This window comes from Scyliorhinus torazame, chromosome 15 (genome assembly GCF_047496885.1).
Source record: "Scyliorhinus torazame isolate Kashiwa2021f chromosome 15, sScyTor2.1, whole genome shotgun sequence".
Taxonomy (NCBI): domain Eukaryota; kingdom Metazoa; phylum Chordata; class Chondrichthyes; order Carcharhiniformes; family Scyliorhinidae; genus Scyliorhinus; species Scyliorhinus torazame.
In genome coordinates this window covers 84,162,632-84,189,731 of record NC_092721.1, presented here as the reverse complement: position 1 = coordinate 84,189,731, position 27,100 = coordinate 84,162,632, and the positions used below count along the sequence as shown (strand labels likewise).

The 27,100-nt window shown below is 50.9% G+C and overlaps 1 protein-coding gene across 1 annotated transcript in view; it reads right to left on the bottom strand.

Moving 5' to 3' along the window:
* LOC140391660 (short transient receptor potential channel 6-like) overlaps positions 1-27,100 on the bottom strand; it is a 242,855-nt gene that overhangs the window by 100,090 nt on the left and 115,665 nt on the right. Inside the window, exon 6 of the mRNA XM_072476370.1 lies at positions 7,160-7,390. Within this exon, the coding sequence (XP_072332471.1) occupies positions 7,160-7,390 (231 nt within the window). The remainder of the gene's footprint in view (positions 1-7,159; positions 7,391-27,100) is intronic.

Here is a 27,100-nt window from a genome sequence, read left to right as displayed (position 1 = left end):
CCGGAGGAAACCCACGCAGACACGGGGAAAATGTGCAAACTCCACACAGTCATCCAAAGCCGGAATTAAACCCTGATCCTTGGAGCTGTGAGGCAGCAGTGCTAACCACTGTGCCAACCCCAATTCTTTACTCAATTTTCTTAATGCTTTTAAAAGACATATTTGTTTTATATTTTATTCCATTTTTGCATTTCAGATCCTCTGCCTTGTTTACCCAATCCTGACTAGGAGAACACAGGACAATAAAGATAGGAACTGTGGAAGCCTTTAGAAAGTCAGAAGAAGGAAATATTGTCCAGTCATGTGTACTCAACACCATCTTGGATAAAACTTTGTGTTTTTCACAACTTTACAATCAGTAAATTACTGATAACAGATATTGTAGAAGATATCAGAAGTCTGATGGTAATGCAATGGATGGATACTGAAGATCCAGCATATGAAGAACAGAATGCAGGTGCTGTGAAAACAGCTAAGAGACAGTCTCATCAGACAGTCTCATTACTGATAAATAAATATGGTTATTAGTATGTCCCAGCCCATAAGATATGTGCTTATCATCAAGCTCCCTATGATCTAAGTGAAATCTTTCTTTCTCAAGGCTAACTATCACATCCTAATCCTGAGTCCCGATGTCAGTGCATTTCTACTCTCCATTGGCTCACAAGAGAATTAAACATCATGCAGGCCTGACATCAAAAGTTCCAGTGATTTATTATAAACATTTACAAATTGCATAGTTCCATCACCATGCACACCCTTTGTGAGCATGCTCGCTTCTTTCTGCTCCATTCAGACATCTTTTTCGATGTGAAACCTAATGGTGTGCGGTCTGCAAAGCAGATGGCTATTGAAAAATGTGATAATCCTTTTGGAACGGAGATTGGTCTTTCCTGCGGACTGCTAGTAACATATTGTATTTTTGGAAAGTGATGGAGTACTCCTCTCTGTCGGTGCAAATTAGGGAATAAGTCTCTGAGAGGAAGCACCAGATTCACCACTGGTTTCTGGGAACAGGATTCGAGTGACCAGTGATTAATGGGTGAAGAGACTTCACAGAATCAGAAATTCTCTTCAGTCAATAAGAATGGGTCAAGTAAACATCCTTCATTCCATCTGAAATGTTTCCATCCACTTTTTAACCTCGTTAATGTAGTTCACCAGAACCTTGGATATGAAACTTTAATGTGCTAGCATGCATTATAGGACGCAAGACATTTTACAAGACTGCTACCAAGTGACACTTATTTTAGTATAAGGCACATTGTGCTGCCATATGTTACTCTAAAGAGAAATGCTTGACTATCATCTGAGGGAATACCCTTGTTTTTTATTTGTATGGCTGGGGAAGCAGTTATATCTCATTGTTGAGGTTAACAATCCATTCAACGGTTTCAGCTGGTGCAGTGTGAACGGTTGTGATCCCACATGGAATGGGTCTCACAGGGTAGGACGTTCAGTATGTAGGCGGTGGTCTGACTTGGATGGCCACATTCAGAATTTGGGCTGTCCCTCGTGCTCCACATGTGGAGCAAGTGGCCATATCTACCCTGGCCTGTCCTCAAGTGGTTGAGGGTTGTCCATATTTTCCTGGGACTTCACCATTTGGATCAGTCACCAAATTTTTTCCCTTAGGCTTCAGAAAAATCTTCATCCTCTGTTGGACCCCAGAGTGAATGGCTCCTGGACGAATACAGGGGAAACAAAGATCTCAATTTGGTAACAGTGCTTCTCGCGTCCATTAATAAAAAGTGCCATAATGCTGCACGGTGGCGCAGCGGTTAGCATTGCTACCTCACGGCGCTGAGGAACATGGTTCGATCCCGGCCCCGGGTCACTGTCCATGTGGAGTTTGCACATTTTTCCTGTGTCTACGTAGGTCTCACCCACCCCGCCCCCCCCAAAAGATGTGCATTGTAGGTAGATTGGCCACGCTAAATTGCCCCTTGTGGTAAACCACTGTTGCACCTGTATTAGGTGATGTAAGGTAGGACCTGTACTACAGGTTCGCCGGTAGTCCATGCCTGCTGGCTCCGTCCAGTAGGCGGAGTATAAATAATCATGTCCTCCATTCAGCAGCCATTTTGCCAGCTGCTGTGGGAGGCCACACATCTTAAAGCAATAAAGCCTCAGTTGTATCCGACTCAAGTCTTTGTTCAATTGATAGTGCCTCAATTTATTGCTCTACGATTTTCTAAAAGATGGACCTCCGAATCAAACCAGATCACCTGCAGCTGGATCCGCAATCAAGCGACGCCAAAAAGGACTTTGATCACTGGCTAGCTTGCTTTGAGGCGTACATCAACTCAGCGACCACCCCTGTTCCAGAAGCTCAGAAGATAGACGTCCTGTACTCAAGGTTGAGCTCCAACGTGTTTCCGCTGATCCAGGACGCCCCGAACTATGCCGAGGCCATGACGCTTCTCAAAGAAAACTACGCACAGAAAATTAACACGCTCTTCGCCAGGCACGTACTCGCCACTCGCTCTCAACTTCCTGCTGAGTCCATAGAAGACTTCTGGTGGGCCCTAATCCCACTCGTCCGGGACTGTGACTGTCAGGCCATTATGGCCACCGAACTTTCCAACCTTCTTATGCGGGACGCGTTCGTAACGGGGATTGGGTCGGACCTCATACGCCAAAGACTGTTAGAAAGGGCCACGCTCGATCTAGCTGAAACAAAGAAGCTAGCGCCCTCCATGACGGTTGCCTCACATAATATTCAGGCCTACCCCACCAGCCGTGCGGCCCACCCCTCCTACCCCTCGTGGACCCCACAGACGGCCGCCCCAGCGGGAGCCTTCCCCAGCCAGTACGCCTGCACTACATGCCAGCCCGCGCACCCCGGGAGTCCCCGATGTTACTTCTGTGGCCAGCAGGAGCACCTTCGCCAATGCTGCCTGGCCCGTGCTGCCCTTTGCAAGGCTTGCGGCAAAAAGGGGCACTTCGCCGCGGTGTGCCAGGCCCGCACAGTCGCCGCTATCACCCCCACCCCCCTAGTCTACACACAATGGGCGCCGCCATCTTCACCTCCCGGGGCCACACGAAGCCAGTGGGTGCCGTCATCTTCACCTCCCAGGGCCCCGCGCTGCCAGTGGGCGCTGCTATCTTCTCCCCCTCAGTCCACGTGCGGCCCATGGGCGCCGCCAACTTATCCAATCCCCGGAACGTGCGGCCTATGGGCTCCGCCATTTTGTCCCCTGCAGGATCTTCAGGCGCCTCCATCTTGTCTCCCAAACATGACATGGACGCCGACAGCATTCCAGGACCTGGGCCCCTCAGGCTCCCCATCATCTAACGTCAGCGACGACCGACCACGACTCGCTTCAGTGACGATCGACCAGTCTCGTCCGCACATCCTGGCCACCGCATCGACTAGTGTGAAAATCAACGGCCATGTGACCTCTTGCCTGCTGGACTCCGGGAGCACTGAAAGCTTCATACACCCGGATACGGTAAGGCGCTGCTCCCTCGCGGTACACCCTGCCAACCAAATATTTCCCTGGCCTCCGGATCCCATTACGTTCTGATCCGGGGGTTCTGCACGGTCACACTCACGGTCCAGGGTGCAGAATTCAGTGGCTTCCGCCTCTACGTCCTCCCTAACCTCTGAGCTGCCCTACTACTCGGCCTGGACTTCCAGTGTAACCTCCAGAGCCTAACCCTCAAATTCAGCAGTCCCCTACCACCTCTCACTGTGTGCAGCCTCGCGACCCTAAAGGTCGATCCACCTTCCCTTTTCGCCAATCTAACCCCGGATTGCAAACCCGTCGCCACCAGAAGCAGACGGTACAGCGCCCAGGACAGGACCTTCATCAGGTCCGAGGTCCAGCGGCTGCTTCAGGAAGGCATCATCGAGGCCAGCAACAGCCCCTGGAGAGTCCAAGTGGTAGTCATTAAAACTGGGGAGAATCATCGAATGGTCGTGGACTACAGCCAGACCATCAATCAGTACACACAGCTCGACGCGTACCCCCCCCACGCTTTTCTGATATGGTCAATCAGATTGCACAGTACCGGGTCTTCTCAACAGTAGACCTCAAATCCGCCTACCACCAGCTCCCCATTCGTAAATCGGACCGTCCATATACTGCTTTCGAGGCAGACAATCGTCTCTATCACTTCCTCAGGATTCCCTTCGGCGTCACTAACGGGGTCTCGGTCTTCCAAAGGGAGATGAACCGAATGGTCGACCGGTACGGTTTGTGGGCCAATGTCCCGTACCTAGACAACGTCACCATCCGCGGCTATGACCAGCAGGACCACGATGCCAACCTTGCCAAATTTCTCCACTCTGCCACTCTCCTCAACCTCACCTACAACAAGGAGAAGTGCGTGTTTAGCACGACCCGCTTAGCCATACTCGGCTATGTGGTCCAGAACGGAGTTCTGGGGCTCGATCCCGACCGCATGCGCCCCTCATGGAGCTTCGCCCCCTCCCTGCCCAAAGGCCCTCAAACGCTGCCTGGGGTTCTTCTCATACTACGCCCAGTGGGTCCCAAACTATGCGGACAAGGCCTGCCCACTCATTCAGTCCACCCATTTTCCCCTGATGGCCGAGGCACAGCAGGCCTTGGCCCGTATCAGAGCCGATATCGCCAAGGCCGAGATGCACGCAGTAGATGAGACACTTCCCTTTCAAGTAGAGAGCGACGCATCGGACGTCGCCCTAGCCGCCACCCTCAATCAGGCAGGCAGACCCGTGGCATTCTTTTCCCGCACCCTTCATGCCTCAGAAATTCGGCACTCATCCATCGAAAAAGAGGCCCAAGCTATCGTTGAAGCTGTGTGGCATTGGAGGCATTACCTGGCCATCAGGTAAAAACGATAAAATCTTGCGGTGGAGGATCGAGCTCTCCACCTATAATTACGAGATTTTGTATCTCCCCAGCAAACTCAACGAGCCCCCAGACGCCCTATCCCGAGGTACATGTGCCAGCGCACAAGTAGATTGACTCCGGACCCTGCACGACAGCCTTTGTCACCCGGGAGGCACACGGTTGTACCATTTCATAAAGGCCCGCAACCTGCCCTACTCCGTCGAGGAAGTACGGGCAATCACCAGGGACTGCCAGGTCTGTGCGGAGTGCAAGCCGCACTTCTACCGGCCGGACCGTGCGTGCCTGGTGAAGGCCTCCCACCCCTTTGAACGCCTCAGCGTGGATTTCAAAGGGCCCCTCCCCTCTACCGACCGAAACACGTCTATTCTCAGTGTGGTCGATGAGTACTCCAGGTTCCCCTTCGCCATCCCATGCCCCCACATGACGTCTGCCACCGTCATCAAAGCCCTAAACACTATCTTCGCTCTGTTCGTTTCCCTGCCTATATCCACTGTGACAGGGGATTCTCATTCATGAGCGATGAGCTGCGTCAGTTCCTGCTCAGCAGGGGTATCGCCTCCAGCAGGACGACCAGCTATGACCCCCGGGGAAACGGGCAGGTCAAGAGGGAGAACGGGACAGTATGGAGGGCCGTCCAACTGGCCCTACGGTCCAGGAACCACCCAGCCTCTCGCTGGCAGAAGGTCCTCCCTGATGCACTCCACTCCATTCGGTCACTGCTATGCACCGCTACTAACACACCCGATGAACGTCTTTTTGCCTTCCCCAGGAAGTCCACATCCGGGGTGTCGCTCCCGACTTGGCTCGCAGCTTCAGGACCAGTCCTGCTCTGTAGGAGGCGGACCCGTTGGTGGAAAGGGTGCAATTGCTCCATGCCAACCCCCAGTATGCCTACATGGCACACCCTGATGGCCGTCAAGATACTGTCTCCCTCAGGAGCCTGGCACCAGCAGGTTCTACACGCACACACCTCTCCGGCCCGGCGCCACCCTCCCCTGCCCCGGCGCTCCCAGCATTAACCCCACCTGGACCATCTGTCCTTCCCCTGCCACGCCCGAGGATGAAGAGGATTTCGGCACGCTCCCGGAGTCACCAAACATCAGGCCAGCATCACCATCGCCGCCACCGCTACGTAGCTCCCAGTGGAACATCAAGGCACCAGACTTGTTAAATCTCTAATTGGCACCGGACTTCAAAAGACATTTTTTTTTCTGATCAAATACTGTAAATATAAATTCATTGCTATATATAGTTCTCCTTCACCCCCGCCGGACTCAATTTTAACAGGGGGTGAATGTGGTAAACCACTGTTGCACCTGTATTAGGTGATGTAAGGTCGGACGTGTACTACAGGTTCGCCGGTTGTCCCTGCCTGCTGGCTCCGCCCTTCGACAGCGTTCACGACGGCGCGAACACTTGGGCTCCATCTCTGAGAATCGGCCCCAATGTGCGCCTCTACTACATTTTCACTGTCATATCAGGGACACATGAATTCCCAGGTAAAAATATCTTCATTTTTATAACTAGTGTCAACATCACATATCTGTGTTGGCAGACAAATAATCCCTACTTCAACTTCAGACAAGTGGCAAGCATTCAGTGAAACTATTCACTTTTACATATCACAGTATTAAAGATATATTTGTAGGAATTCCTTTCTTGGCCAATTTAGTGTCAAACAGCAGAATGATAATGGAACAGTAAAGCAGTAACAAGCATGGAATTTGGTGTTAAATCAATCAGTTAACATAGCAATAGAGCTTAGTGTATCATGGATTTACCACTTGTGGTAGGCTATATTAGGGGTATCGCTGTACCTAGGTGGGATGTACCTTCTACTGTAGTATGACTGGTGGAACCTGCCTGCTGGTTCCCCCCAGCAGGCGGAGCATAAGAGTCTGTGTTTCACCCACAGCAGTCATTCTGTACCGGAGCTGCAGGGGTAACTACTTGTTCATTAAAGCCTTAAATTGGACTACAATCTCACTTCAATAGTGATTGATCGTGCATCATCACTATTAAAGAAACAGTTCGTTATCGTAACATTTTATATCGAGATTGCAAACTCACCATCTGAGAAATTGCATATTCTGCCATTCTGAGAACCCATGATTAATGGTTTTAGCATATACAGTGAACATCGCACATATATGACATGAGGAAATTTGAGCTTATATTTGTTCCAGCATTATAGAGATTTTGATTTTCAATTAGTACGATTCGATTAAATAGTAAAATACATAACTACTTGTTTTTTATGGCTACTGAAAAAATGAATCAGCATAATAAAGACTGATAGCAAAATGCATCAGACTGACCAAAGGTGTAGTACTCTATTTCTGTTGGAAGAGTCACATTAACTAAATCCATTTTGATTTTTTCATCCACAAAACTTTGCGCCTTGGAGGCATGCCAGAATGCCATAAATCGTGCTATGAATGATGCTGCAAAGATGGCTAGCATTCCAAAGTCTAATAAATTCCATAGTTCCATCAAATATTCCCTCGGGCCTTGCGACCACATTTTTTTACATTCCAACCAGATCATCCCTATGGAAAGAAAAAACAAGAGATTAACTTTGCTCATTTGCACATGACAGCCTATCAGATTGTGTTAAGTGACGAATGTATAAAATTGTGGATTAAATTTGAAGACCAATGCACCTCATTGTCACGACTGACAGTTACACAATACACATGTGAATGCAGATCGGTTTATAGCTGTTGAAAGCACTTGTCGCGGCAAACAGAAAATTACCTACCAGAAGTGGATGCCATTTCATCTCAGATTTTTTGAACTTTTATTAATTTAATAACTCCTCACCTATTTAGCAAGCTGCCATTCCTAAGTCACCCTCTAAATTATGTAGGTTCATGGGCAGTTTTTGGAACACCCTAATGGCATAACGTGATGTTTAGCAATGACAAAATATAAATGGTATTTTCTCCAGCGCTTACAGCACCCCTTGCCTTACATGAAAGCCCATATGGCGGGCATACTAAGTAATCCTCAGGGATGGTGTTGGGCTTGTTTCACTTTGAGCGCAATTCATTTTCTTACCTTGCTGGGAAAATGAAACTAAGAATGGTCAACAGAATTCTGCTTCTGCATCACTCTCCAACTCAAAATGGGTTGGCTTTAAGAAAGCACATAAGTTATATTATATTATGCAGTGAATAATTAAAGCCATATACTTTGTGTTATAGGGTGTTGGCTCCAATTCGTTAGGTCTGAAGAAGTCTTTAGTCATACAGTTAACCTCCGTAAGTCTTTATCAACTACTACAACTATTCACAAATATCCAGTAAAGGTTACAAGCTAGAAGTTGTCTCTGTGCTTGCGGGTACACCTGGCTCTGTCCAACACTATACTGATGCTAGGTGTGGGTGATGTTCTCTCCTACATCACCCTATGTGCCAGACTCTATTTCTACACCTCCCCTAACTCTTTATCCAATATATTTGATTTGATTATAGTTTACCCGATGCCATACATTATTATTACTATCATACATTTGCATTGTCATCACTATCCCACCTCCCACCTTCGCGTCCTTGAATTCAACAGGTCAAGCAGACCTGATAAGGCCTGATAAACTTTCAATAACTCGTTCGCACTGCTGTCAGAGGAGTGGTACACTCTGTCACAGCTGCTTCTTCCTGGAGTTTCGGAGATTGTTCTGGAACCTTGGTATGTTTTCACCCTTTTTTTCTATTCTTTTGTTTTGATGGTTGCAACCCTAATTTGTTTCTTGCTGCATGGACAAATATTATATTCATCTCCTTGTCACTTCTTACGCTTCTTCCTTCATCTTGCGGGTGGTAACCATGTCCTCTGAGCCTCTGTTTTGGAGCTTCTTTTCAGGGCAGTTTGCTGATATTTTTCTCAGTCTTCCAGCAGTTTTTTCTCCATAAGGGTTTCCAAAAGCTGCCACCTTGTTGTAGGGTGTTGGTTCCAGCTCAGTAGATCTGAAGAAGTCTTTGTTGTCTTGCACAGGTAAACTAGTTATCTTTATTGACTCTTAGGTTGTCTTTATTGACTTTTAGAACTATTTACAAATATGCAGTGAAGGGTACAAGCTAAGAGTTGCCTCCTCTCCCCGCCCCCCCCTCCATCCCTCATCCCTCCAAATCCCCCCAACCCGTCCTCCTCCTGCAACCCCCCTCCACCCCATTCTCCCTCCTTCCTCTCCGCCATACCCCGAACCTCCCACACCCCCATCCAACCGCCTAACTACCCTGTTCCACCACCGTTCTGTGTCACATCACTCCAGGGCTGATGGGCCTGTGTTGGCACTGCCAGTGGGTCACTATACAAGGCAGAAAGATGATGATAACTCACTGTGAGGTTAGCTCTGGTGCTCCTCAGTTTATGCCCAAGTCTGACTCCAGTCTCGCACCCATCCTCTGAATGGGTCTGCAGTGGGGGCAGTCGATCTTGGACCACTGTGCCCAGGGTGTGGGATAGCAAAGGGAAAAAGGGGGTGGGGGTGCAGGCAGGCCCGCTGTGAAGATTAACATGACAGAGGCTTCATATATATCTAGCTTAACATGTTTTAATTGTGAACATTTGACATTTCCATTTCCCCAAGCTACAGAGATTCCCCCCAACTCCACCCCCAGTGCCCACTCAGTGATCCTCTCTCTTCTTGATCTTTCGTTGTCCAGTGTCACATTTAGGCATTTCCCCAGGATACACATCAGAGATGGAGGCAGCCTGTTGCTTTTTGCGCCCTGTTGTCTTTGATGTCCTTGGGACTCCTCCAATCGGCTTCACATTTGCTGGAATTTTGCTGATATCCCATCATGAATCACATGGCTGTGGCCTATCATCTGCATCAGCTCTGAGATACCTTGTCCAGAGGCTTGGCATCTGCCTGGGAACCAGCTGAGTCCTGGGATCCGGTAGACCTCTGACTGCTGACTCCCATGGATGTTCCTGGCTCTACCTGGTGTGCATCAGTAACTGTGTGGTGCTCACCAGATTGTGGCCCAAAAGCCTAACCACTAATGCCGACCACCGAGGTGTGTGTCTCGGTGCTAGTGGAAGGTGGGAATGAAAACTTTGACGGGTTAATGGTGGTCTGCTCGGAGCTCTCCTCCGAGGTGGTCTCTTGAGTAGAAACTTACCCTTGCAGCTCGGTGAAGGTATTTGGTCTTCTTCTTACATTGGACGGCCAACAGAGCCGTTAAATATGGGCCGCTGTCTCGCCAACACAGCTGCTAAATACGGGCCGTTGTCTCACCAACACAGCTGTTAAATACGGGCCGCAGTCTCGCCAACACAGGCGTTAAATACGGGCCGCTGTCTCGCCAACACAGCCGTTAAATACGGGCCGCTGTCTCGCCAACACAGCCGTTAAATACGGGCCGCTGTCTCGACAACACAGCCGTTAAATACGGGCCGCTGTCTCGCCAACACAGCCGTTAAATAGGGGCCGCTCTCTCGCCAACTCAGCCGTTAAATACGGGCCGCTGTCTCGCCAACACAGCCGTTAAATACGGGCCGCTGTCTCGCCAACACAGGCGTTAAATACGGGCAGCTGTCTCGCCAACACAGCCATTAAATACGGGCCGCAGTCTCGCCAACACAGGCGTTAAATACGGGCCGCTGTCTCGCCAACACAGCCGTTAAATACGGGCCGCTCTCTCGCCAACACAGCCATTAAATATGGGGCGTTGTCTCGCCAACATTGCCATTAAATACGGGCCGCTCTCTCGCCAACACAGCCATTAAATATGGGGCGTTGTCTCGCCAACACTGCCATTAAATACGGGCCGCTCTCTCGCCAACACTGCCATTAAATACGGGCCGCTCTCTCTCCAACACAGCCATTAAATACGGGCCGCTCTCTCGCCAACACAGCCATTAAATATGGGGCGTTGTCTCGCCAACATTGCCATTAAATACGGGCCGCTCTCTCGCCAACACTGCCATTAAATACGGGCCGCTCTCTCGCCAACACTGCCATTAAATACGGGCCGCTCTCTCGCCAACACTGCCATTAAATACGGGCCGCTCTCTCGCCAACACTGCCATTAAATACGGGACGCTCTCTCGCCAACACTACCATTAAATACGGGCCGCTCTCTCGCCAACACAGCCATTAAATATGGGCCGCTCTCTCGCCAACACAGCCATTAAATACGGGCCGCTGTCTCGCCAACACAGCCATTAAATATGGGGCGTTGTCTCGCCAACACTGCCATTAAATACAGGCCGCTGTCTCGCCAACACAGCCGTTAAATACGGGCCGCTCTCTCGCCAACACAGCCATAAAATATGGGGCGTTGTCTCGCCAACACAGCCGGTAAATACAGGCCGCTGTCTCGCCAACACAGGCGTTAAATACGGGCCGCTCTCTCGCCAACACAGCCATTAAATACGGGCCACTGTCTCGCCAACACAGCCGTTAAATACGGGCCGCTTTCTCGCCAACACAGCCGTTAAATACGGGCCACTGTCTCACCAACAAAGCCGTTAAATACGGGCCGCTGTCTCGCCAACACAGGCGTTAAATACGGGCCGCTCTCTCGCCAACACAGCCATTAGATATGGGGCGTTGTCTCGCCAACAAAGCCGTTAAATACGGGCCGCTGTCTCGCCAACACAGGCGTTAAATACGGGCCGCTGTCTCGCCAACACAGCCGTTAAATACGGGCCGCTCTCTCGCCAACACACCCGTTAAATATGGGCCGCTCTCTCGCCAACACAGCCATTAAATATGGGGCGTTGTCTCGCCAACACTGCAATTAAATACAGGCCGCAGTCTCGCCAACACAGCCGTTAAATACGGGCCGCTGTCTCGCCAACACAGCCGTTAAATACGGGCCGCTGTCTCGCCAACACAGCCGTTAAATACGGGCCGCTCTCTCGCCAACACTGCCATTAAATACGGGCCGCTCTCTCGCCAACACAGCCGTTAAATAAGGGCCGCTGTCTCACCAACACAGTCATTAAATATGGGGCGTTGTCTCGCCAACACAGCCATTAAATACGGGCCACTCTCTCGCCAACACAGCCATTAAATATGGGACGTTGTCTCGCCAACACATCCGTTAAATACGGGCCGCTGTCTCGCCAACACAGCCGTTAAATACGGGCCACTGTCTCACCAACACAGCCATTAAATATGGGGCGTTGTCTCGCCAACACTGCCATTAAATACGGGCCGCTGTCTTGCCAACACAGCCGTTAAATACGGGCCGCTTTCTCGCCAACACAGCCATTAAATACGGGCCGCTGTCTCACCAACACAGCCGTTAAATACGGGCCGCTGTCTCGCCAACACAGTCATTAAATATGGGGCGTTGTCTCGCCAACACAGCCATTAAATACGGGCCACTCTCTCGCCAACACAGCTATTAAATATGGGACGTTGTCTCGCCAACACATCCGTTAAATATGGGCCGCTGTCTCGCCAACACAGCCGTTAAATACAGGCCGCTGTCTCGCCAACACAGGCGTTAAATACGGGCCGCTCTCTCGCCAACACAGCCATTAAATATGGGCCACTGTCTCGCCAACACAGCCGTTAAATACGGGCCGCATTCTCGCCAACACAGCCGTTAAATACGGGCCGCTGTCTCACCAACACAGCCGTTAAATACGGGCCGCTGACTCGCCAACACAGCCGTGAAATACGGGCCGCTGTCTCGCCAACACAGGTGTTAAATACGGGCCGCTCTCTCGCCAACACAGCCATTAAATATGGGGCATTGTCTCGCCAACACAGCCGTTAAATACGGGCCACTGTCTCGCCAACACAGCCGTTAAATACGGGCCACTGTCTCGCCAACACAGGCGTTAAATACGGGCCACTGTCTCACCAACACAGCCGTTAAATACGGGCCGCTCTCTCGCCAACACAGCCATTAAATATGGGGCGTTGTCTCGCCAACTTGCCATTAACTACGGGCCGCTGTCTCGCCAACACAGCCGTTAAATACGGGCCGCTCTCTCGCTAACACAGCCGTTAAATACGGGCCGCTGTCTCGCCAACACGGCCATTAAATATGGGGCGTTGTCTCGCCAACACTGCAATTAAATACAGGCCGCAGTCTCGCCAACACAGCCGTTAAATACGGGCCGCTGTCTCGCCAACACAGCCGTTAAATACGGGCCGCTGTCTCGCCAACACAGCCGTTAAATACGGGCCGCTGTCTCGCCAACACAGGCGTTAAATACGGGCCGCTCTCTCGCCAACACAGCCATTAGATATGGGGCGTTGTCTCGCCAACAAAGCCGTTAAATACGGGCCGCTGTCTCGCCAACACAGGCGTTAAATACGGGCCGCTGTCTCGCCAACACAGCCGTTAAATACGGGCCGCTCTCTCGCCAACACAGCCGTTAAATACGGGACGCTCTCTCGCCAACACAGCCATTAAATATGGGGCGTTGTCTCGCCAACACTGCAATTAAATACAGGCCGCATTCTCGCCAACACAGCCGTTAAATACGGGCCGCTGTCTCGCCAACACAGCCGTTAAATACGGGCCGCACGCTCGCCAACACTGCCATTAAATACGGGCCGCTCTCTCGCCAACACAGCCGTTAAATACGGGCCGCTGTCTCGCCAACACAGTCTTTAAATATGGGGCGTTGTCTCGCCAACACAGCCATTAAATACGGGCCACTCTCTCGCCAACACAGCCATTAAATATGGGACGTTGTCTCGCCAACACATCCGTTAAATACGGGTCGCTGTCTCGCCAACACAGCCGTTAAATACGGGCCACTGTCTCGCCAACACAGCCATTATATATGGGATGTTGTCTCGCCAACACTGCCATTAAATACGGGCCGCTGTCTCGCCAACACAGCCGTTAAATACGGGCCGCTTTCTCGCCAACACAGCCATTAAATACGGGCCGCTGTCTCACCAACACAGCCGTTAAATACGGGCCGCTCTCTCGCTAACACAGCCGTTAAATACGGGCCGCTCACTCGCCAACACGGCCATTAAATATGGGGCGTTGTCTCGCCAACACTGCAATTAAATACAGGCCGCAGTCTCGCCAACACAGCCGTTAAATACGGGCCGCTGTCTCGCCAACACAGCCGTTAAATACGGGCCGCTGTCTCGCCAACACAGCCGTTAAATACGGGCCGCTGTCTCGCCAACACAGGCGTTAAATACGGGCCGCTGTCTCGCCAACACAGCCGTTAAATACGGGCCGCTCTCTCGCCAACACAGCCGTTAAATACGGGCCGCTCTCTCGCCAACACAGCCATTAAATATGGGGCGTTGTCTCGCCAACACTGCAATTAAATACAGGCCGCAGTCTCGCCAACACAGCCGTTAAATACGGGCCGCTGTCTCGCCAACACAGCCGTTAAATACGGGCCGCACGCTCGCCAACACTGCCATTAAATAAGGGCCGCTCTCTCGCCAACACAGCCGTTAAATACGGGCCGCTGTCTCGCCAACACAGTCTTTAAATATGGGGCGTTGTCTCGCCAACACAGCCATTAAATACGGGCCACTCTCTCGCCAACACAGCCATTAAATATGGGACGTTGTCTCGCCAACACATCCGTTAAATACGGGTCGCTGTCTCGCCAACACAGCCGTTAAATACGGGCCACTGTCTCGCCAACACAGCCATTATATATGGGATGTTGTCTCGCCAACACTGCCATTAAATACGGGCCGCTGTCTCGCCAACACAGCCGTTAAATACGGGCCGCTTTCTCGCCAACACAGCCATTAAATACGGGCCGCTGTCTCACCAACACAGCCGTTAAATACGGGCCGCTGTCTCGCCAACACAGTCATTAAATATGGGGCGTTGTCTCGCCAACACAGCCATTAAATACGGGCCACTCTCTCGCCAACACAGCTATTAAATATGGGACGTTGTCTCGCCAACACATCCGTTAAATACGGGCCGCTGTCTCGCCAACACAGCCGTTAAATACAGTCCGCTGTCTCGCCAACACAGACGTTAAATACGGGCCGCTCTCTCGCCAACACAGCCATTAAATATGGGCCACTGTCTCGCCAACACAGCCGTTAAATACGGGCCGCATTCTCGCCAACACAGCCGTTAAATACGGGCCGCTGTCTCACCAACACAGCCGTTAAGTACGGGCCGCTGTCTCGCCAACACAGCCGTTAAATACGGGCCGCTCTCTCGCCAACACAGCCATTAAATATGGGGCGTTGTCTCGCCAACGCAGCCGTTAAATACGGGCCACTGTCTCGCCAACACAGCCGTTAAATACGGGCCACTGGCTCGCCAACACAGCCGTTAAATACGGGCCACTGTCTCACCAACACAGCCGTTAAATACGGGCCGCTCTCTCGCCAACACAGCCATTAAATATGGGGCGTTGTCTCGCCAACACTGCCATTAAATACGGGCCGCTGTCTCGCCAACACAGCCGTTAAATACGGGCCGCTCTCTCGCCAACACAGCCGTTAAATACGGGCCGCTCTCTCGCCAACACAGCCATTAAATATGGGGCGTTGTCTCGCCAACACTGCAATTAAATACAGGCCGCAGTCTCGCCAACACAGCCGTTAAACACGGGCCGCTGTCTCGCCAACACAGCCGTTAAATACAGGCCGCTGTCTCGCCAACACAGCCGTTAAATACGGGCCGCTCTCTCGCCAACACTGCCATTAAATACGGGCCGCTCTCTCGCCAACACAGCCGTTAAATAAGGGCCGCTGTCTCGCCAACACAGTCATTAAATATGGGGCATTGTCTCGCCAACACAGCCATTAAATACGGGCCGCTCTCTCGCCAACAGAGCCATTAAATATGGGGCGTTGTCTCGCCAACACATCCGTTAAATATGGGCCGCTGTCTCGCCAACACAGCCGTTAAATACGGGCCACTGTCTCGCGAACACTGCCATTAAATACGGGCCGCTCTCTCGCCAACACAGCCATTAAATACGGGCCGCTCTCTCGCCAACACAGCCATTAATTATAGGGCGTTGTCTCGCCAACACAGCCATTAAATACGGGCCGCTCTCTCGCCAACACAGCCATTAAATACGGGCCGCTCTCTCGCCAACACAGCCAATAAATACGGGCCGCTCTCTCGCCAACACAGTCATTAAATACGGGCGGCTCTCTCGCCAACACAGACATTAAATACGGGCCGCTCTCTCGCCAACACAGCCATTAAATATGGGGCATTGTCTCGCCAACACAGCTGTTAAATACGGGCCGCTGTCTCGCGAACACTGCCATTAAATACGGGCCGCTCTCTCGCCAACACAGCCGTTAAATACGGGCCACTGTCTCGCGAACACTGCCATTAAATACGGGCCGCTCTCTCGCCAACACAGCCATTAAATATGGGGTGCTGTCTCGCCAACACTGCCATTAAATAGGGGCCGCTGTCTCTCCAACACAGCCGTTAAATACGGGCCACTCTCTCGCCAACACAGCCATTAAATATGGAGCGTTGTCTCGCGAACAGTGCCATTAAATACGGGCCGCTCTCTCGCCAACACTGCCATTAAATACGGGTCGCTCTCTCGCCAACACTGCCATTAAATACGGGCCGCTCTCTCGCCAACACTGCCATTAAATACGGGCCGCTCTCTCGCCAACACAGCCATTAAATGCGGGCCGCTCTCTCGCCAACACAGCCATTAAATACGGGCCGCTGTCTCGACAACACAGCCATTAAATATGGGCCGCTCTCTCGCCAACACAGCCATTAAATACGGGCCGCTGTCTCGCCAACACAGCCATTAAATATGGGGCGTTGTCTCGCCAACAGTGCCATTAAATACGGGCCGCTCTCTCGCCAACACAGCCATTAAATATGGAGCGTTGTCTCGCCAACACAGCCGTTAAATACAGGCCGCTGTCTCGCCAACACAGGCGTTAAATACGGGCCGCTCTCTCGCCAACACAGCCATTAAATACGGGCCACTGTCTCGCCAACACAGCCGTTAAATACGGGCCGCTTTCTCGCCAACACAGCCGTTAAATACGGGCCACTGTCTCACCAACAAAGCCGTTAAATACGGGCCGTTGTCTCGCCAACACAGGCGTTAAATACGGGCCGCTGTCTCGCCAACACAGCCGTTAAATACGGGCCGCTCTCTCGCCAACACAGCCGTTAAATACGGGCCGCTCTCTCGCCAACACAGCCATTAAATATGGGGCGTTGTCTCGCCAACACTGCAATTAAATAGAGGCCGCAGTCTCGCCAACACAGCCGTTAAATACGGGCCGCTGTCTCGCCAACACAGCCGTTAAATATGGGCCGCTGTCTCGCCAACACAGCCGTTAAATACGGGCCGCTCTCTCGCCAACACTGCCATTAAATACGGGCCGCTCTCTCGCCAACACAGCCCTTAAATACGGGCCGCTGTCTCGCCAACACAGTCATTAAATATGGGGCGTTGTCTCGCCAACACAGCCATTAAATACGGGCCACTCTCTCGCCAACACAGCCATTAAATATGGGACGTTGTCTCGCCAACACATCCGTTAAATACGGGCCGCTGTCTCGCCAACACAGCCGTTAAATACGGGCCACTGTCTCGCCAACACAGCCATTAAATATGGGGCGTTGTCTCGCCAACACTGCCATTAAATACGGGCCGCTGTCTCGCCAACACAGCCGTTAAATACGGGCCGCTTTCTCGCCAACACAGCCATTAAATACGGGCCGCTGTCTCACCAACACAGCCGTTAAATACGGGCCACTGTCTCGCCAACACAGTCATTAAATATGGGGCGTTGTCTCGCCAACACAGCCATTAAATACGGGCCACTCTCTCGCCAACACAGCTATTAAATATGGGACGTTGTCTCGCCAACACATCCGTTAAATACGGGCCGCTGTCTCGCCAACACAGCCGTTAAATACAGGCCGCTGTCTCGCCAACACAGGCGTTAAATACGGGCCGCTCTCTCGCCAACACAGCCATTAAATATGGGCCACTGTCTCGCCAACACAGCCGTTAAATACGGGCCGCATTCTCGCCAACACAGCCGTTAAATACGGGCCGCTGTCTCGCCAACAAAGCCGTTAAATACGGGCCGCTGTCTCGCCAACACAGGCGTTAAATAAGGGCCGCTCTCTCGCCAACACAGCCATTAAATATGGGGCGTTGTCTCGCCAACACAGCCGTTAAATACGGGCCACTGTCTCGCCAACACAGGCGTTAAATACGGGCCACTGTCTCACCAACACAGCCGTTAAATACGGGCCGCTCTCTCGCCAACACAGCCATTAAATATGGGGCGTTGTCTCGCCAACACTCCCATTAAATACGGGCCGCTGTCTCGCCAACACAGCCGTTAAATACGGGCCGCTCTCTCGCCAACACAGCCGTTAAATACGGGCCGCTCTCTCGCCAACACAGCCATTAAATATGGGGCGTTGTCTCGCCAACACTGAAATTAAATACAGGCCGCAGTCTCGCCAACACAGCCGTTAAATACGGGCCGCTGTCTTGCCAACACAGCCGTTAAATACAGGCCGCTGTCTCGCCAACACAGCCGTTAAATACGGGCCGCTCTCTCGCCAACACTGCCATTAAATACGGGCCGCTCTCTCGCCAACACAGCCGTTAAATACGGGCCGCTGTCTCGCCAACACAGTCATTAAATATGGGGCGTTGTCTCGCCAACACAGCCATTAAATACGGGCCGCTCTCTCGCCAACACAGCCATTAAATATGGGGCGTTATCTCGCCAACACATCCGTTAAATACGGGCCGCTGTCTCGCCAACACAGCCGTTAAATACGGGCCACTGTCTCGCGAACACTGCCATTAAATACGCGCCGCTCTCTCGCCAACACAGCCATTAAATACGGGCCGCTCTCTCGCCAACACAGCCATTAAATACGGGCCGCTCTCTCGCCAACGCAGCCATTAAATACGGGCCGCTCTCTCGCCAACACAGCCATTAAATACGGGCCGCTCTCTCGCCAACACAGCCATTAAATATGGGGCGTTGTCTCGCCAACACAGCCGTTAAATACAGACCACTGTCTCGCCAACACAGCCGTTAAATACGGGCCACTGTCTCGCCAACACAGGCGTTAAATACGGGCCACTGTCTCACCAACACAGCCGTTAAATACGGGCCGCTCTCTCGCCAACACAGCCATTAAATATGGGGCGTTGTCTCGCCAACACTGCCATTAAATACGGGCCGCTGTCTCGCCAACACAGCCGTTAAATACGGGCCGCTCTCTCGCCAACACAGCCGTTAAGTACGGGCCGCTCTCTCGCCAACACAGCCATGACATATGGGGCGTTGTCTCGCCAACACTGCAATTAAATACAGGCCGCAGTCTCGCCAACACAGCCGTTAAATACGGGCCGCTGTCTCGCCAACACAGCCGTTAAATACAGGCCGCTGTCTCGCCAACACAGCCGTTAAATACGGGCCGCTCTCTCGCCAACACTGCCATTAAATACGGGCCGCTCTCTCGCCAACACAGCCGTTAAATACGGGCCGCTGTCTCGCCAACACAGTCATTAAATATGGGGCGTTGTCTCGCCAACACAGCCATTAAATACGGGCCGCTCTCTCGCCAACACAGCCATTAAATATGGGGCGTTATCTCGCCAACACTGCCATTAAATACGGGCCGCTCTCTCGCCAACACAGCCGTTAAATACGGGCCGCTGTCTCGCCAACACAGTCATTAAATATGGGGCGTTGTCTCGCCAACACAGCCATTAAATACGGGCCGCTCTATCGCCAACACAGCCATTAAATATGGGGCGTTATCTCGCCAACACATCCGTTAAATACGGGCCGCTGTCTCGCCAACACAGTCGTTAAATACGGGTCACTGTCTCGCGAACACTGCCATTAAATACGCGCCGCTCTCTCGCCAACACAGCCATTAAATACGGGCCGCTCTCTCGCCAACACAGCCATTAAATATAGGGCGTTGTCTCGCCAACACAGCCATTAAATACGGGCCGCTCTCTCGCCAACACAGCCATTAAATACGGGCCGCTCTCTCGCCAACACAGCCATTAAATACGGGCCGCTCTCTCGCCAACACAGCCATTAAATACGGGCCGCTCTCTCGCCAACACAGCCATTAAATACGGGCCGCTCTCTCGCCAACACAGCCATTAAATATGGGGCGTTGTCTCGCCAACACAGCCGTTAAATACAGGCCACTGTCTCGCCAACACAGCCGTTAAATACGGGCCACTGTCTCGCCAACACAGCCGTTAAATACGGGCCGCTCTCTCGCCAACACTGCCATTAAATACGGGCCGCTCTCTCGCCAACACAGCCGTTAAATACGGGCCGCTGTCTCGCCAACACAGTCATTAAATATGGGGCGTTGTCTCGCCAACACAGCCATTAAATACGGGCCGCTCTCTCGCCAACACAGCCATTAAATATGGGGCGTTATCTCGCCAACACATCCGTTAAATACGGGCCGCTGTCTCGCCAACACAGCCGTTAAATACGGGCCACTGTCTCGCGAACACTGCCATTAAATACGCGCCGCTCTCTCGCCAACACAGCCATTAAATACGGGCCGCTCTCTCGCCAACACAGCCATTAAATATAGGGCGTTGTCTCGCCAACACAGCCATTAAATACGGGCCGCTCTCTCGCCAACACAGCCATTAAATACGGGCCGCTCTCTCGCCAACACAGCCATTAAATACGGGCCGCTCTCTCGCCAACACAGCCATTAAATACGGGCCGCTCTCTCGCCAACACAGCCATTAAATACGGGCCGCTCTCTCGCCAACACAGCCATTAAATATGGGGCGTTGTCTCGCCAACACAGCCGTTAAATACAGACCACTGTCTCGCCAACACAGCCGTTAAATACGGGCCACTGTCTCGCCAACACAGGCGTTAAATACGGGCCACTGTCTCACCAACACAGCCATTAAATACGGGCCGCTCTCTCGCCAACACAGCCATTAAATATGGGGCGTTGTCTCGCCAACACTGCCATTAAATACGGGCCGCTGTCTCGCCAACACAGCCGTTAAATACGGGCCGCTCTCTCGCCAACACAGCCGTTAAATACGGGCCGCTCTCTCGCCAACACAGCCATTACATATGGGGCGTTGTCTCGCCAACACTGCAATTAAATACAGGCCGCAGTCTCGCCAACACAGCCGTTAAATACGGGCCGCTGTCTCGCCAACACAGCCGTTAAATACAGGCCGCTGTCTCGCCAACACAGCCGTTAAATACGGGCCGCTCTCTCGCCAACACTGCCATTAAATACGGGCCGCTCTCTCGCCAACACAGCCGTTAAATACGGGCCGCTGTCTCGCCAACACAGTCATTAAATATGGGGCGTTGTCTCGCCAACACAGCCATTAAATACGGGCCGCTCTCTCGCCAACACAGCCATTAAATATGGGGCGTTATCTCGCCAACACTGCCATTAAATACGGGCCGCTCTCTCGCCAACACAGCCGTTAAATACGGGCCGCTGTCTCGCCAACACAGTCATTAAATATGGGGCGTTGTCTCGCCAACACAGCCATTAAATACGGGCCGCTCTATCGCCAACACAGCCATTAAATATGGGGCGTTATCTCGCCAACACATCCGTTAAATACGGGCCGCTGTCTCGCCAACACAGTCGTTAAATACGGGTCACTGTCTCGCCAACACAGTCGTTAAATACGGGTCACTGTCTCGCGAACACTGCCATTAAATACGGGCCGCTCTCTCGCCAACACAGCCATTAAATATAGGGCGTTGTCTCGCCAACACAGCCATTAAATATGGGGCGTTGTCTCGCCAACACTGCCATTAAATACGGGCCGCTGTCTCGCCAACACAGCCGTTAAATACGGGCGGCTCTCTCGCCAACACAGCCGTTAAATACGGGCCGCTCTCTCGCCAACACAGCCATTAAATATGGGGCGTTGTCTCGCCAACACAGCCGTTAAATACGGGCCGCTGTCTCGCCAACTCAGCCGTTAAATACAGGCCGCTCTCTCGCCAACACTGCCATTAAATACGGGCCGCTCTCTCGCCAACACAGCCGTTAAATACGGGTCGCTGTCTCACCAACACAGTCATTAAATATGGGGCGTTGTCTCGCCAACACAGCCATTAAATACGGGCCGCTCTCTCGCCAACACAGCCATTAAATATGGGGCGTTATCTCGCCAACACATCCGTTAAATACGGGCCGCTGTCTCGCCAACACAGCCATTAAATACGGGCCACTGTCTCGCGAACACTGCCATTAAATACGCGCCGCTCTCTCGCCAACACAGCCATTAAATACGGGCCGCTCTCTCGCCAACACAGCCATTAAATATAGGGCGTTGTCTCGCCAACACAGCCATTAAATACGGGCCGCTCTCTCGCCAACACAGCCATTAAATACAGGCCGCTCTCTCGCCAACACAGCCATTAAATACGGGCCGCTCTCTCGCCAACACAGCCATTAAATACGGGCCGCTCTCTCGCCAACACAGCCATTAAATAAGGGCCGCTCTCTCGCCAACACAGCCAATAAATACAGGCCGCTCTCTCGCCAACACAGCCATTAAATACAGGCCGCTCTCTCGCCAACACAGCCATTAAATACGGGCCGCTCTCTCGCCAACACAGCCATTAAATACGGGCCGCTCTCTCGCCAACACAGCCATTAAATACGGGCCGCTCTCTCGCCAAAACAGCCATTAAATACGGGCCGCTCTCTCGCCAACACAGCCATTAAATAAGGGCCGCTCTCTCGCCAACACAGCCAATAAATATGGGGCGTTGTCTCGCCAACACATCCGTTAAATACGGGCCGCTGTCTCGCCAACACAGCCGTTAAATACGGGCCACTTTCTCGCGAACACTGCCATTAAATACGGGCTGCTCTCCCGCCAACACAGCCATTAAATACGGGCCGCTCTCTCGCCAACACAGCCATTAAATATGGGGCGTTGTCTCACCAACACAGCCATTAAATACGGGCCGCTCTCTCGCCAACACAGCCATTAAATATGGGGCGTTGTCTCGCCAACACATCCGTTAAATACGGGCCGCTGTCTCGCCAACACAGCCGTTAAATACGGGCCGCTCTCTCGCCAACACAGTCATTAAATATGGGGCGTTGTCTCGCCAACACAGCCATTAAATACGGGCCGCTCTCTCGCCAACACAGCCATTAAATATGGGGCATTGTCTCGCCAGCACAGCCGTTAAATACGGGCCGCTGTCTCGCGAACACTGCCATTAAATACGGGCCGCTCTCTCGCCAACACAGCCGTTAAATACGGGCCACTGTCTCGCGAACACTGCCATTAAATACGGGCCGCTCTCTCGCCAACACAGCCATTAAATATGGGGCGCTGTCTCGCCAACACTGCCATTAAATAGGGGCCGCTGTCTCGCCAACACAGCCGTTAAATACGGGCCACTGTCTCGCGAACACTGCCATTAAATACGGGCCGCTCTCTCGCCAACACTGCCATTAAATACGGGCCGCTCTCTCGCCAACACAGCCATTAAATACGGGCCACTGTCTCGCGAACACTGCCATTAAATACGGGCCGCTCTCTCGCCAACACAGCCATTAAATATGGGGCGCTGTCTCGCCAACACAGCCATTAAATACGGGCCGCTCTCTCGCCAACACTGCCATTAAATACGGGCCGCTCTCTCGCCAACACAGCCATTAAATAGGGGCCGCTATCTCGCCAACACAGCCGTTGTATACGGGCTGATGTCTCGCCAACACAGCCATTAAATATGGGGCGTTGTCTCGCCAACACTGCCATTAAATAGGAGCCGCTGTCTCGCCAACACAGCCGTTGTATACGGGCTGCTGTCTCGCCAATACAGCCGTCGAGAAACATCCCGCCAATCACTCCCAAAATGATAATTAACATTTTTCCATTAAATCGTGCAAAGAAACTAAACTTCTTGGCTCTTAGTTTGGTTCAATAGTGCTTGTTGTAGTCACTGTAATACAGCATTTACGCATTATTTGTCTAGTATATGCAGACAACTCTCTATAAAATTAAGAGGTACATGCCTGGCAAAAAGAAAGAGAAATGTTAAGATTATATGGTTATACCAGCTAGATAGAGGCAAATAGACAGTCTACAAATGGGCAGCACGGTAGCACAAGTGGCTAGCACTGTCCAGTGCCAGGGTCCCAAGTTCGATTCCCTGCTGGGTCACTGTCTATGGGGAGTCTGCACGTTTTCCCCGTGTCTACGTGGGTTTTCTCTGGGTGCTCCGGTTTCCTCCCACAGTCCAAAGACGCGCAGGTTAGGTGGATTGGCCATGCTAAATTGCCCTTAGTGTCCAAAAAGGTTAGGAGAGGTTATCGGGTTACAGGGTTAGGTGTCCAAAGACCTGCAGGTTAGTGGATTGGCCATGCTAAATTGCCCTTAGTGTCCAAAAGGTTAGGAGGGGTTACGGGGATAGGGTGAGGGCTTAAGTGGGTCAGTGCCGACGCGATGGGCCGAATGGTCTCCATCTGCACTGTATGTTCTGTGTTCTAAATGGAGGATCATTACGCAGAAGGATAACACCATCTTTCCACAGGATACCCAGACAACCAGTCTATAAATAACATAAGGATGAGGCCATATATTTCAGGAAACTTTATTAGCTACAAGCTATAGATCCTAATCTATACAACAGACTGGCTATCGACTTAAATTAACTCATTAGCTATCTAAAGGATCTAATTTTAAATTATTATCAGCAATTCATATCGATCTCAGACACTGACCACAACCATAGATATGTAATCAGCAAGCTATTAATGCTGAATTATAGTGACATAGTTGAACTACCTTTCTAATTTCTATTATCAGTTATCCCCGTATATTAATTATTTGTATATGTGTCAACTTAAGTGTACTAAGTGTGATTCCAAGATTAATAAACAATTGTGAGTTCATTAATTTATTGCCAAATTTCAGTTTTAATAACTGGCAAGAAAGGATTAACTTATTCCTCTGTAGTTTATGCAAATCCAGATCAGAGTTTGGCAGTATAAATGCTGATATAATCCAAATTGGTGATATAAAATGGTTCAGCAGAACAAGATTCCTCCCCATTCTTGTAATTTTTGACTGTGCGGTACAAAGGTATAGATAGTGAGCCCACACACAGCACTCCTGACCTTGTTGGCTCTATTGCAAGAATGGGCATTTCAGACCTCCTCAGAATTTTGATGGAGTTAGGCTAGCTTTTGCAGGGGACCTAGTTCATGGCTTCTCAGAGGAAGTGTGAACCTGTAGAGAATCAATGAACCAATGAAATAAGACAGCTAAGTCTTTGAAATTCTTATGAAACAGAAAAGAACATATTCAAAAATGCCTTTTAAAAACATTGGTCAAAAATATCCAGTTGTTCCTGCCGGTGGGGTCTTCTGGTCTCACCGTCGGCGAGCCCACGCTGTAGGTTCCTGGCAGTAAAAGATATGAACAACGGAAAAACTCGTTGACAGTGGTGCAGCTGTAAGATCCCACTGCCGACCATCTCTGCCACCGCAGAACACACCGTGGGGGTCCAGAAAATCCTGTCCATTATCTCTCTTACCTCCTCATAAAACTGTCACCAAAACACAGGCAGTCGGCCATCTGTTCAGCATACTTCTGTTGATACAGTTGCCAGGCCTCATTATGAATGCTTGTTTGAGCTCCAGCATTACTAATACTGACTGGGGTTTGTTCACACAGTTGCAAAGAAGACTACTAGCTTTGTTACATTGACATCTTTATTACTTTGTAATTACTTGATCTTTCTTTGAAGTGATTTTTCAATGTCTGTGTGTTTATTTGAATAAGATTAAAGGTTCCTTCGATGTGCATTTCACTGTAAGTGTTTGATTGACAGGTTTATGAGAAGGTGAGAGAGACCAAGGACATGCCTTTGAACAGATGATGAAGAGGGGCAATGCTTTTGATAGGGAATTTTTGCTTTTTTTCCCATTTTGTAAACATTTCAAAGACTTGTCAGTATTATTATATGACACACTATATCATTATGTATCGAGAAATATGGGGGGGGGGGCATGGAGGGGGCATGAGGGTATGGAGAGAATGTGTGGGGCATGGAGGGGATGTGGAAGATCTGATGAGCTTGGAGAAGGCATGGGAGACATGAGGGGTGGATGGGAGGAGTGAGCAATGCCGACTAGAAGGCTGAGCAACTATGAATTGCACTAGGCTAATATCCCAGAAAATGGAGGTACACCTTCTAACCTGTTGGACATACCATCTGCCAGCCCCTTGCTGTCTCAGGCTTGCCTCTGGAGGGGACGGGCAATGTTTGTTCCAATTTAGTGTCAAATGCTCTCTTCAACACCTATGCAATGTTACAGGATCAGATGTAGCATATATAAATTGATATTTAAATTCAGTTCAGGGCAGACAACTGGCAGATGAAACCTTAGAGTGGGCAAGTGGCAGGTGAAATTTATTGCTGAGAAGTGAGGAGTGATTCATTTTGACAATGTGGACAGACAATCTAAAATTACGGATGCAGTTCTAAAGGAGGTGCTGGAGAAGAGGGCCTGGTGGTGGGTTTGATTCTGACCTTGGGTGACTCTCTGTGTGGCAGGACAGGTTGAGAGGGTGGGAAAGCATACAGGATCCTGGACTTTATATACAGGGGCATAGAGAACAAAAGCAAGGATAATCCTGAACAAAACACTGGTTCCCTCAACTGGAGGAATATTGCCTCCCTGGTTCTGGACACCACACTTCAGGAAAGATTTGAAGGAATTAGAGGTGGTGCAGAAAATATGAAAGAGAATGGTTCCAGGTGTAGCCATCTGGGATGGCCACGTCCCAATTACGAAATGGACACTTGCAAAGAATGCAGGGAAAATTGGACAATACTAAGAAACAAGCAGGTGCAAGCTCTGTCTGTTGATTAGAACCTTAAACTCTCAGACAGGACAGAAACTGCCAAGCAATCTACATACTAATGAGCCATCTCCGGGGACAAAAGGGAAACATTTAGATACACAATGTTAAGGCAGACACCCCGGCACCAGAAGAGACTAAGACAAAGCAGACTGACAGTCACCAGGACACGCCCAGCGATCAGGGAACCACCCCTCTATTGGAGGAAAATCAATACAGATGATTGGGAAAGACCCAATTAGTTGAGGCCAAGTTCAAGGCCCGCCCAAAAGCGCACAAAGCCCTTTTTAGTATAAAAGATATTCCCCAAGGGAGAATCTTCCTTCTTTGGCTTTGGTTCTCACCGAAGAGAGAGTCCAGCCTAGCAGCTGCAACAGACCAAGTAAGTTCCAAGTCAACGCACGCTACGAGATAGACGCTCCTAGTTG